Source organism: Lagopus muta, chromosome 5 (genome assembly GCF_023343835.1).
Source record: "Lagopus muta isolate bLagMut1 chromosome 5, bLagMut1 primary, whole genome shotgun sequence".
NCBI classification, from domain to species: domain Eukaryota; kingdom Metazoa; phylum Chordata; class Aves; order Galliformes; family Phasianidae; genus Lagopus; species Lagopus muta.
Genome location: NC_064437.1, coordinates 7,364,840 through 7,377,292, shown reverse-complemented (window position 1 = coordinate 7,377,292; position 12,453 = coordinate 7,364,840). Strand labels below are relative to the sequence as shown.

Sequence of the window (12,453 nt, the reverse complement as noted above, 5' to 3'; positions counted from 1 at the left end):
ACCTTCTTCATAGGAAGACTGTTAAGGTAGTTCATATTCACTGGAAACCAAGTTAAAAAAAACAAATCTAATATATGCTTTTAAGAAGCATGAGAATATATCAAAGCTTAAAAAGCGTATGTACATAACAGAACATCTTCTGTTGGTATGCTAATGAAAGACAACAAAACTGAAAAGAATATGTTTTAAGTAAAGTAGTAAATAGCGTATGAAGGTGGGGAGTGGAGATAAGAATGTCTGTCAGAAGTCACCACCAGTTGAGGTTTAAACATATTCTGAAAGACAAGGGCTGCAGAGAAACACAGAAGAGCCAGCAAAAGCCTCAGCTGGGCAGCACTGGACCAGGAGAGATAACTTGAGGCATATCTGGTACGCATATTGTGTTTGTAAGCTTCAGAAGACATTTAGCCAGAGACATTATCAGCCAAGTTCCAGATTTCTGGAGGAGTCCTGATCCTCTCAACTTGGGATTCCTTCCAACTGGCAGATTAGCAGTGTTCAGACACTGCTTGTCACTGCCTATCTGAACTCCACAACTGTAACCTCGCTGTTGCTACTTTTTTTTTATTAAAAGACAGTTATTAGGAATCGAAGTGCCAGAGAAGCACAGCTGTCAGCCTAAAATACTCAACATCTCAGCTAACCATAAATAACTTTCTGTATAGGAATAACTCAGCTTGAATAGAACACGAATAATGTGAGTGATTTTTGTCCGCAGGACCTTGTTTAACACTTGGCCTTTTGTTTAGTGTTTACACTCAGTGCTTGGTGCTGACAGGAGACACTTGCCAGTAGAGCTTAGGGAACACCAGAAGATGGAGGCATTGGAGACTTCACAACTTCTGGAGATACAAATCCTCTCATTGCAATCTCATTTTGCAATCAAAGAGAGGAGCCACAAGTAGCTATTTGAGAGACTTCCTCCAATTGCTTCAAACACAGCTTCATTAGTACTCCTGAAAATGGGGTCAGTATGCCAAAATCCTTTCTTGGAGCTGTTCTGATTTTCTGTGATGGAGATGCAATAGAGTATAACTGATGCTTCTGCAGCCCTCATTTCATGGCAGAGATGTATTTCATTTACACTGCTCCTGAGGACAAGGAAGGACATTTCTGTCTATCATCAGTCAACATTTAAAAGCTACCACAGTGTCATCATTCAGTTACACATTCAAATGACTCTGAGCCCATCTGCTCACAGCTCACAACCTATGACACCTTATTTTGCTAGAGAATAATTTTTTTCTATTAAATAACTTAATCCAGCAAACAAAAACAATGCACAAACTTCTCTACGTATTTCCCCCAGTGATTCACAACACCAGAACAACTGTATTGTGGCTGTATTGAGAACTCTGTATTTAAGATTGTTTTTGTAGCATGGTTTTGCTGATGAACGTATTTTTAAACACTTAGTTCCCTGATCTAGTGCATAGTGTGTTTGCACTCAGAGAAAATGATGAAGTGATGGGAAAGGAACGAACAGCAGGATGCCGGGATGCAGTACTGTAACTGAAGGCTGGATACAAAACTACAGCAACTTAAAAGCCTTATAAATGGAGGCTGTTGTGGCTCCCTCCCTCCCTTTAGCCACTGAAAATATTCATATGACAAGTTTGATATATCAAAGAGATGCCATGACAAAAAATGTCTTTTTCTTTACAGTTTAGGGACAGTTTAAGTTGCTGCAGAACAGTACACTTTGTATCACAAAATCACAGCTTTAATTCACTGAAATGTAGCACAGCATTAGACACCAAATTAGCACTTCTAATTGCAAGTGACAGGGCAATTTCCAGGTTGCCCTTGCAGGGGAAAGATTATACCAGCTAAATGATACCAGTGACCTTTAATCAGCCTTCCACCCACCCCAACAAAGTGTTTTTTAATCCAATCACAACAGATAGGGCAACTGAGTCCTAATTCAAACGTTCTGTCACTCCACTAGTACAACTTAAATTCCAAAACACATTCCCTATGCCAATAGCAACATCCTCAAAGTGCCTTTCTGAGGTATTCCACTGACATCGAAGATCCAACAGTCCTAAACTCTCTGATAGGGTAGCGAGATGAATTCATTTCTACTCAATGTGTACTCGAGCCCATATCTCCAAAAAATTAACGTTAATCCATTGCACTTATTCTGCCAATTAGTTGTCATTTATCATAGTTTTTATAAAATTGTAGAAAAGGCAGTTATTAAGAGAGCATGAATAGGCTGAACAGATCTTGAAGAACAGGCTTTGTAACTGAAAAGCAATCACATAGCACTAAGCTAAATTTCAGTCACTGTTTTTGGTGGTGACTTTGGACCTCAGAGAGGCCCACAGAACAGATGCCATAGAATTGTATACATCTGTAGTGACTGTCAGTCTTGAGCACTACAATAAACGAAAACAAAACGCTAAAAAGGGAAATTAGAGAAGTGGGTTACACGGTTTTTTTGTTGAGAATTGTGAATTTGATACAAAGTCTCCCTCTTGAACTACCATCTGCATCATGGATTAAATTGAAATAGAGACGTCATAGAATCACATGCAAACCACGTGGCATGGAAATTAACTTCTTCACATCAAACACTTTTATGAAGCATTTTCAAAAAAAAAAAAACCAAACACACAAATACCTTCACTGAAGGTGCAACTGTGAATTTGTACATTCAACACCTGAACCGGCAAAATCTGTCAGAAGAAATCACTTTTCCTTTTGAAGTAGTTCAAAATGAACTACTTCATTGATGTGTTCATTGAAACACATTGCACCATAAACACAACCCAAAGGCATTCACTCACAGTAAAATAAGAAGATCTCTTCATTAAAATCTCACGTTCTGCACCATGCTGCCGACAGGTATGCTTAGGGTCAGGGAACAGGAAATCTCTTGTATTTTCTTCATAAGTAGCAAGAATTTCTCCAACTAGAAAGAAAACACACACCGTAATTAGGAATTTGAATTAGCAGCAAAGCTCTATAACTCGTATCACAGTAGGGAATAACATCATCAAGCAGCAGAAATATTCAGACACTGGCCTAAAAGCATGGTTTGCTTATTTAAGAAGTATGCAGAGAATAGCTAAGGCAATCTTCATTAGGAGCCACAGGAATTTCCTCAAGGTAATCCCTTCCGTAGCTTCCTCCTTCTTTACTTCCCATGACACAGAAGAAACCAGCAGTTTTTAGCCAATACATCATGAAAAACTGTCTTATAACACAGAACATGGATGCTTTTAAATAGCAAATTGTTATCAGAAAGAAATGCAAGCAACATCGAAATTAGTACGATTCTTCAAGTATTGTGGTCTGCTACTTTCTTTTAAAATATTTTCTTTAGGGGTAACTCATGAAAGCATGTTTCTATTAAAACAAAATAAAAGTTTAAGTTGTGCTATTACAGTTATTTTGTCAGCTTCCACTGGGATGTACCACAGGTACCTCTGAGTCCTGAAATTACTGAAGTCAGAATCTTCCCCGCCCCACCCCCAAAAATAAAAGTCCACACTCAGTACATTTTCTTGGATAAATAAGTCCAGTGAATCACTTGGGGGAAGCAATTGTTTCTTTGAAACAACTAAAGGCGAGTAACAGAGAGTGCTTTGAATACTAGTTTCCAAACGAGTTCTCTTTCAAACTTGACTTTATTTCCAATAAAGTACAGACTTGCATTATTCATGGGAACACTTGAATTTCATTAAAATAGATTTTTATAATCACACAAACCAATCACAAAAGTATGACAAATTGCTATTTATTATTGTCACCTATCCCAAGCGATCTGTAAAACTTGTAGTGAAGATAAGAGTTTTCCCAGTGGCCACCATTAAAACAGAAGGGGAAAAAAAAAAAAGTGCCATTCTGAGAACAAGATGATACACTCTGAATTTCACAGACAGACACTCTGCAAGTGAATTGTGATGCAGTTAATAAGTGATGTGCTGGATGATTTCAGGTTTTTTATTTGTTTTATTTTTTTAAATCTTATCACTTTCTGACATGGTAAGTTTTGATATTCAGTTGCTATTCTATTTCAAGAATGAGATCCTCCTGATCTATTAACATTTTATATTCAGAGAACTATTTGTTGAAATGCTTCTTATTTTGTTTTTGTGTTGGAAAAAGTGATTGTGCTGTAATGGGCAATGTCCTCATGGAAATTCACCTATTAAACTGCATAATTTATGAAGAGATTGATACAATACCTGGAGGAATGAGCTGTATTAGTTCAAGTACTGCTGTGTCAACTAGAAAGGAAGAAAAGTTTCTTTGTAAGTTAAAAAAACTAAAATGAGATGTTACTTAAAGAAATAAAAGCCCGCTGATCGATAGTGCTGTACACAGTGACACCAACAATAAGGGCAAATAAAAAACTTGCCTAATCCTGGGGAAAAAAACAACTACAGATGAACACACTGGCATTAGCAGTATACAAAAAGCAACCCTTTCACTAAGAATTTGTTAAGTTCTAGCTGTTTATAAGTTTGTCTTTGGAAACATCTTGTAAAGAAGATTATGCAAGCTTAACCACTTTTCCAGATACCTCCCTGCATTAGGGAGCATGCTCTTGCAGTTCACATGCAGGGCTGGTGCTGTCTCACTAAAAGTCATTGTGCTCCAGATGTGGTAAGACTGCTTACTGTAGGCATATATCATTTTCTTAACTACGTACATCCACACATACAGACGTTTTGTGTGAAATTAAGAAGTTTCACTTGAAATTAATCAAATAAGCAGTCAGACAGAGGAAACTATTCTCTCTCTGGATAAGCAGTTGGATGTCCTGCTAATTAGGACGTTTTGCATTCTAAAGCATATAGCATACATTCTAGGGGCATTTTCTTAGTTAACAGCATTTAGGAGAAGTTGGTACTATCCCAAAGACAGCAAGAAACTTATGCCTGTACTGATAACAAACCTATGCTAAAGTCCTAACTTATTTAGTATGTAATGCACATTTGTTATCCACTAACTTTTCAGAGGACAGGCTCCTGATAGAAAAAAAAATAATTGTAACATTATTTAAATCTCCAAAACATCTTTAAAGCCTATATGCATATAACATTAATGCACACAACACAATATGTATAAGAAGCAGAACCTACCTTCTAGCAACTCCACAAGGTCTCCAGGATCAACTATATTAGCAAATGTCTGGAAAGTAAACAAATATTTTTTAAAAAATAATGGCATAGACAAAGTCATCTCATATCTCTGAGGGAAGAAGGAAAAAAACCTAAAAATCAATATTCTTCCTTGCTTCAGATGGTTGTCAGGAGTTCTATCCCTCTTGGAAAAAAAGAAAGGAAGCTGGAATTATCATTTGACACACGATCACATTCACTGAAAGCCAGCAGTTCTTGTCGGTTGCTTTCTAGCCATTTTAGGATTACCTGCCCTAATTTAAATTAGGAGCTATTGTGAAGAAAGAAGAAAGTATTGTCTGAGAAAATTTTAGGAGAGAAAGATAAATTACAGAATACATTAGATGTCTGATAGATGAAGAACGTGTTCTTTAATGTTAGTTACACTTTAAGCTTAACTTATTCATGTACAGAGTACTGCTCAATTTTTATTTTTTATTTTTATCCCATGGCAAGAGATGGCAAGGAACTGGGCAGGAATTCCTGCAAAAACATTCCAATGGATATTAAGCACATAATGGACTTCCCTGTAATTCTGCACAAAGTGTGGAGTGGTATAAATCACTTTGCTGATTGAAAATACCAAAGCACTGTTCACCACAAGTGCTTAGATCCATTCAACAGCAATTTGTAAGAAAATAGTTACTACTTCAGCTTTCTCTTTAAGCTTTTTTCTAAGCAAGTAAATTCCAGTGTCCTGGAATTCCCCTAAATTAGAACAAAACCAGCATTCAGTACATTCCCCTTAAATAGACTGTGGGATGTTTGCCTTTAATTAAATACTGTGTTCTTTTTTATTTTTTCCATTCTTCAGTGGTTGGTAAAATTATCACTGTTTTTATATTACCTACATAACAAGAGTATCACTGATGTTTACTCAGTCTAGATTTGAAAGTGCAGGGGGATGCTTAAAGGAAAAGAACTAGAAAGGGCAAAGTATTATTATTCACAGGTAGTCAAAGAACCAGATCATATCTGTATGATTCTGTGTTTCATTACCCCTGTGGTACTAATAATGAAGCTAGCAGGGACTCAATATGTGATAAACAACTATAAATTAAAAGGCCAGAATACTAACTTGGGAATTCTGGTGACAAACCATGAATAAAGGATCTCAAAAGGAAAATGATGTCACCAACAGGGTTTCAGCTGCTATCCCATCTTTCTACTGATTAAGCTGACTCTCCCACATCTCACAGTTTTTGTGTTACATTTTTAAAACAATAATATTTAGGTTTTTTTCCAAGCTAAGAAAATAGATACTGAAAAAGGACAGTTCCTAAAAGAATGAATAAACACCTAAAAAAAAAAATAATCTTCAGCATGTGTATTTCTTGAGACACTGTGTGGATAATACAGTTGCACACCTCTGTTGTGCCAAAAAAATGCAGGAGCTATATAATATTGCACTGACCTCTGTGTGATTACTTGCACATCAGGGTTCTGCAACGAGCTTTTGTGTGTATGGGATATGTTTTATTTGCCATGTATCAGCATTTGACATTATCTTACCTTTTCAAATACTAGTTTTTCTTGAAAGAAAAGTGGAAATGCTGCAGGGACACACCGAGTTTTTTTGTACTGCCCAAGTATAGAGACACTGAGATAGAGCTCCTCTTTGTCTTTCAACAGCACTCCAGGGCAAGTTATCTGTAAGAGGAACACATTCATTAAACAAACTGAACTTCAGTTAAAGTAGTAATGGCTGTTTTCAGGATAAAAATGAAATGGTCAAAGCTGAAACGGTTGATTGCTGAGAGTCAGAGTGGAAACATTTCTTTCCTAAAGGAGTTCTATTTGTACAGAATGACAAGGAAAATTTGTCACCACCTTAAAATAATCAAGAGCAAGTTTACTTACAGTGGGAACATGTTCCACTGTCTTAAACCAAACCTAAAAGTGGTATCATGATCTTAGAACTGTATAATGAATGCACAGAGCATCTATAAGTTAATTAAGGGTCACATCATGTTCAGAAGGATGGATGTCCAGAATGAAGCTTACATGATGCAAAGATACAAAAAAAAAAAAAAATCCAAATGTAGCCTACACAATGAGTGAATGAAGCTGGTAGATGTATATGCTTCAATTCCCATACTCTGTTCAGTCACCAAAACAGAAAAGCTTATTTGCAAATATCACAATTGAATTAACATTACATTTTAATGTGCAAATGAGGAAAAAGTAAATGTTTTGCTCCTATGGGAGGAATATCACACAAGTTGTTATAGGAGAATTTTGTCCACTCAGGAGCATATTCAAGACAGTAAAGACCTCTCATTGGGCTCCAGATACTGCCACAAATCTCTCAACTTCCTCTGGCCAATTCTTACTCATCGAGTGAGAAGTTAGTAAGCTTTTAAAGCTCTGATGAACATCAGATATTCTTAACTGTGTTTCAACTGCAACAATGTACACAAATCACTGTTAGCTATTTTCTCCAAGCCACATGGTTTTACTCTATTACCCATCCAGATAACTGTCACCTTTCACTTCATTTCTACTGCTCACTTTTTATAGCAATATAATAAATATGAGGTTGCCTCTTCTAACATAAGGTTGCTGCAGAAAGCGTTCAGACTTTCAATTGCAAGGTACAAAGACAAAGGAGCACAGTGACAGGAATTGAAATAAGTGCTTTGCTTACAGTCCCTTACTCCCAAATGAACATTTTACTTGAGAAATTCTTGCTGAAGCTAAAACAAAATTACATAAACAGCAGAACAACAGCCTCAAGTGAAAGAAAATAACAGAAACCAATGTGTTAGAGATTAACTATAGTTACAGTCTAAGCTTAAATTAAAATGTTTCTACTCATAAGTATGCTGGAAAACAACAAAAAAAAGTTTCCTCTCCATGCAAGTTAGGACTTCAAAACTGCAAAAGGAGTACCAGAATAATGGATATTCTGACTGAAATAGACTACCAATCATTAAACAGCTTCATGATAGTGGCTGCAAGTGCTAAGAGGAGTGAGTAAAACAGAGAGATTTCATCCAGAAAGGAAAGATTCCCCCCAGACCCACACATTAAAACTCCTATTAGCTTGGCTGGGATTTCTCCTTTTAAATTTATGATTCTTCTTAACCAGTGCTTTGCACCCTGCAGAAGGCAACTGGAAGAAAAGAGAAAGATTTGAACACATCAGGCATAGCAAAACAGTTAGGGGATATGTATTCTGGTTAGCCTGTAGAAGTAAGATTGTACAGATCAGCATGTGCAGTGTGCTGCTTATCTACAATGTTGTAGAAGCACAATTCATTGTCTAGGCTGGAACACCAAGTCTACATGTTCACTTAACTTCAAATTATCCCCCCCCCAAAAAAAAACAAAAAACAAATGTACATGTATATCCACAGTTCATTAAGTGTGTTAGGTAACATACGCTGCAAAGAGCTGCAGAACACTGAAGAGACAAACTGAAGTCCTTAACTGATCGCAAACCTTTCAGGCAGGATGAGGGACCATTTTAAAAATGGTGAAAGTATAACAATTTTCTAACAATTTACTGCTCTTACAACCAACCAGGGGGGCTATTGAAGAGAAACAGCTGTTACCATGCGCAGTTCCAGAAGGATGAAAACGTGCCATCCTTAGTGTTGGGACACCACAAACTGCCATAATGAAATCACTGAATTCACCTCATGGGAAGGAACTGAATTCTACTGCTCCAACACCTGATATAGTATTTATTTTCTTGTCCCCCTTCTGTTCTCAATACTCAAATTATACCATGTATACACAACCAATGAGAAAGGCTGGCCCTCAAAAAAAATCCCTTTAGTAGCCCGTTGCTACCAAACAGAAAGTGTACTGCATGAAGGGCAATGGACAGTATTAACTCCTGGGGAGTGCAAGCTTACATAAAGAATAGCCCTTTGGACTCAGAGTTACAAAAATAATCTTCTCAATATAAAGAGATGACATTTTAGTCTTCTTACCTGACAGTAATCCACAATGCTATTAATTCATCTTGGTGCTTAAAGCTTTACATACTTCACTGCCACGTTTGTGAATTCTCCAAGTAGTGGTGACATGAAGAATAATGTGAATTTCATTCTGCTGCTACATGAGCAATCCAAATGCCAGCAGCAGAGGTAGGAACCAAAATTAGTCTCAGAAAACAAATAACAGTGAAAGCTCAGTCTGAGCAATCATGAATTATTCAATTTAAACTAATGGCAGGGTAAACCAAATATGGTCTTAAACTAAGGTTTTCAATTTTAGAAGAGCAGCCTTTCAGAAATGAAGACGACTGCCTATGAAATAAACCAAAGGACTCATGCATTCCAGATAGGAAAAGGCCTTGGAACTTAGATTAAGTCAAAAGGAACAAAACCAAACTGGAACACGTATCCTAAAGCAAGAGAAAAATCAAATGTGACAGAATTTCTGACATAGGTCAACAGGTTTCCACGAGGCTTCAGAAACACGCAGAGCGTTGAAAAAGAACCAGAAATTGAGAAAAGAAGGGCAACATTGCCTGACTGAAAAATAACAACTGTGAGGCGGTTCTGAGGCAGAAAAAGAGACCTGAGCAACTACACTTCATCAACTAGAATATTAAATATGAAATAAAAAGTCTATGGAGGCAAATACGAGAAGGAAAAGAGCCCAGCAGCATGTGTTCAATAAAAAGAAGATCAGGCAAGCAAAACTCAATGTTATCTGGGCAAAGGATATCTAGCTTTATCTGGGCATCAATAATGTCACATGTTGCCACGACAGATATTGCTACCTATGATGCAAAGAAGGAAGTTAGCAAGAAAGTTCTACGGTAATATAGAACTGGCCAAAGGACAGCATCAGCAAAATGAGAGCATCAATTAAGGGTTGCTATTAAAAATGCTCATCTATATATGCTGGAATCCACATCTTTAAACAATTTTATTGATTCCGGCACAAGAAGTCAAGGAACACTCTTGAAAATCCTCAATAAAAATTCAGAAAACACAGGTCACAAGAAAGACATAGAAAAAACAGCAATAAGAACTGAGACAGACCCACAGACCTACTGTGTATATAACACTGGTTTTACTAGAGGATCTCTGTGTTAAACAACAGCGTGGCCGCAGTGCAGCTGTGAAGGGACTAACGTTAAGATACAAAAGATGAATTGCGGGCTGCTTTTTTTTTTTTTTTCTCCTCCCCCCTGACATCACCTACGGTAACTGTGAGACCCTATTTGCAATGCCAAACTCAATTCTAACCCTGATCAATGCAAACTCCTTCCGGAAGGAACAAGAGTGGCTTTCCTGCAGCGGGCAGGCCGGAGGAGTCGCGGCCCGGGCACTCACCGAGCGGATCTCCAGCTGCAGGACGCAGCGCAGCACCTTTCGCGGCATGGAGCGGCCAGGCCGGGCCGGGGGTGACGGCTTCCGACCCGATCCCGAGCCGCGGGCCGGACGCCGTTGTCACGGCAACCACCACGCTTCCGCCTTTCTCTGCGCATGCGCACAACGCCTGCGGATGGGGCCCGGGTGCTGAGGGAGGAGCCTTCGGGGCGGTGCGCAGTGACGTCACTCCCACAACGCCCCGCTCCTCATCCCCTTCCTGCAGGGCCTTGCGCCTCCCTTCATTTTTATTTTTTCCCCTCTTGTTAATTTTGGGTGCATCCTCGGGTTTCCCTGACATCCCGGTTTTGGCCCCCTGGACTCACTGAGCAGTTGTCTCACTGTGCCCGTTGTCATGTATTGCACCAACACAGTGACTTCTATCTGCAGTCTCAGACTGGGAGGAGTTCAAGCCTTTGCGTATTTCCAAATTCATGAAAGCAGCTGAAGAGAGTAGAGGCAGCTCAGCGTGCCAATAACTGCTTCTAAAAGAGGGCAGTGGCACAAATGTATCCCACAGGTGTTTTAATTTCACATTTTCACAGACTGGCTATTTGCGCTGTATCAACTGGACAGATCAGTGCAACAGGAAAGGCATTACAACAAAGGTGTGAGGAAGGAAGGACCAGCAGGGTGCTACAAGGGAAGGGAAAAAAATTGCTCACCCATATCAGAAGATTCCAGGTCCACAGGGGAAAGCTTCAACACGGAGGGATCTGCAAAAAGAGATCATTGCCCCTTCCCAGTCAGCCCTTAAATGAGGTCTAAGATGCAGCCAGGTTCCACCTCTTCTGGTCACACAGCTGGATTGCCTTCACCTGTGTTTCCGGGGCTGACCCAGTCTTTTCCCCAGGTGCTCAATCAGCAGCTCAGGCTGTGACTCAACAGTTCCCATACAAGCACTATGTGATTGGGAAAGAATCACCATTCTTAGTGTGTTTTGGTTTTTAATTAATACTATATGCATATATTAAAGACATCAGAACAGTCAACAGTGGTTTCAGTTATTCCTAGAGATATATTCCTAGATTTCAGTCTGTTACAATAAAACTGGAAATGTGGGCTTTCTGTCTATTTTGTCGATTACTATAATAGCTGTGAGCCTTTTTTGGTTTGTGGTTTTTGTTCAAGCAAAGGCAGGATTCTGCATTTGGGGACTGGAAGAAAAACAACCTCGTTTGAGACTTGCACACCTCTAATACCTACATTAAAGAGGGGTTTACATTTGGATAAGAATATTTTATATGCATTACCATTCTCAAGCTTATGAGTGGCTTTCCAAGATTAATAAGAAGGAAATTCTCAAAGGTCCATAGCTTCATATGTCAAAACGGTTTACTACATATTTTCAGATGCCTTTCATATAGAATTATAGAAACATGAAGGTTGAAAAGACCTCTAAGATCATCCAGTTCAACCCCAGTCCATCCCCACCATGTCCACTAACTATGTCCCTCAGTCCATGTCTCCACAGTTCTTGGACACCTTCAGGGATGTGACTCCACCACCTCCCTGGGCAGTCTGTGCCAGCGCATCACCAATACACACACTTTTTGGAGGGATAAATAATGTGTTAAAAGATTGTGAGGTATGAGATTTTATGATAAGTGTGGCCATATAAGACTAGAAGACAGATAAATGCTGAAGTAAAAAATGGCATCATGTCTGTGATGAAAATTCAACATCTATGTGCAGTGACCTGGAACAGAAATGCTTTATAACCCTGGGAAAAGGAGCACAAGGCAAGGCAGAAAGTGAGTTTCAGTCTTTCTCTCTGGTAAACCAAGAAAAACCTGGGGAAGGCTGGAGGGTTACTCAGTGAGCACAGAGATGCTTCTCCCTCCCTCAGATCTACAGACATTCTGCATCTCAGCACGCTGGACCTTGGAAGGGAAGGATGCTGCTGCAGTGTTTTTCCTGCCCTTTCTGCAATACTACAAGATCCACCTCCATCTTGTGGTCATGATGAAGTGCATAGTTTACTC

At 38.9% G+C, this 12,453-nt stretch overlaps 1 protein-coding gene across 2 annotated transcripts in view; it reads right to left on the bottom strand.

Annotated features, from left to right (window-relative positions):
* SPATA6 (spermatogenesis associated 6) overlaps positions 1-10,567 on the bottom strand; it is a 40,193-nt gene extending 29,626 nt beyond the window's left edge. Inside the window, exons 1-5 of one of the 2 annotated variants that reach the window (XM_048945828.1) lie at positions 10,433-10,567; positions 6,648-6,785; positions 5,097-5,145; positions 4,197-4,238; positions 2,793-2,917 (exon numbers count right to left, since the gene is read on the bottom strand). In XM_048945828.1, the coding sequence (XP_048801785.1) occupies positions 2,793-2,917; positions 4,197-4,238; positions 5,097-5,145; positions 6,648-6,785; positions 10,433-10,480 (402 nt within the window). In that variant the 5' untranslated portion in view covers positions 10,481-10,567. The remainder of the gene's footprint in view (positions 1-2,792; positions 2,918-4,196; positions 4,239-5,096; positions 5,146-6,647; positions 6,786-10,432) is intronic. The other variant, XM_048945829.1, reaches the window with a different exon arrangement.
* Between the last annotated feature and the right edge of the window lie 1,886 nt (positions 10,568-12,453).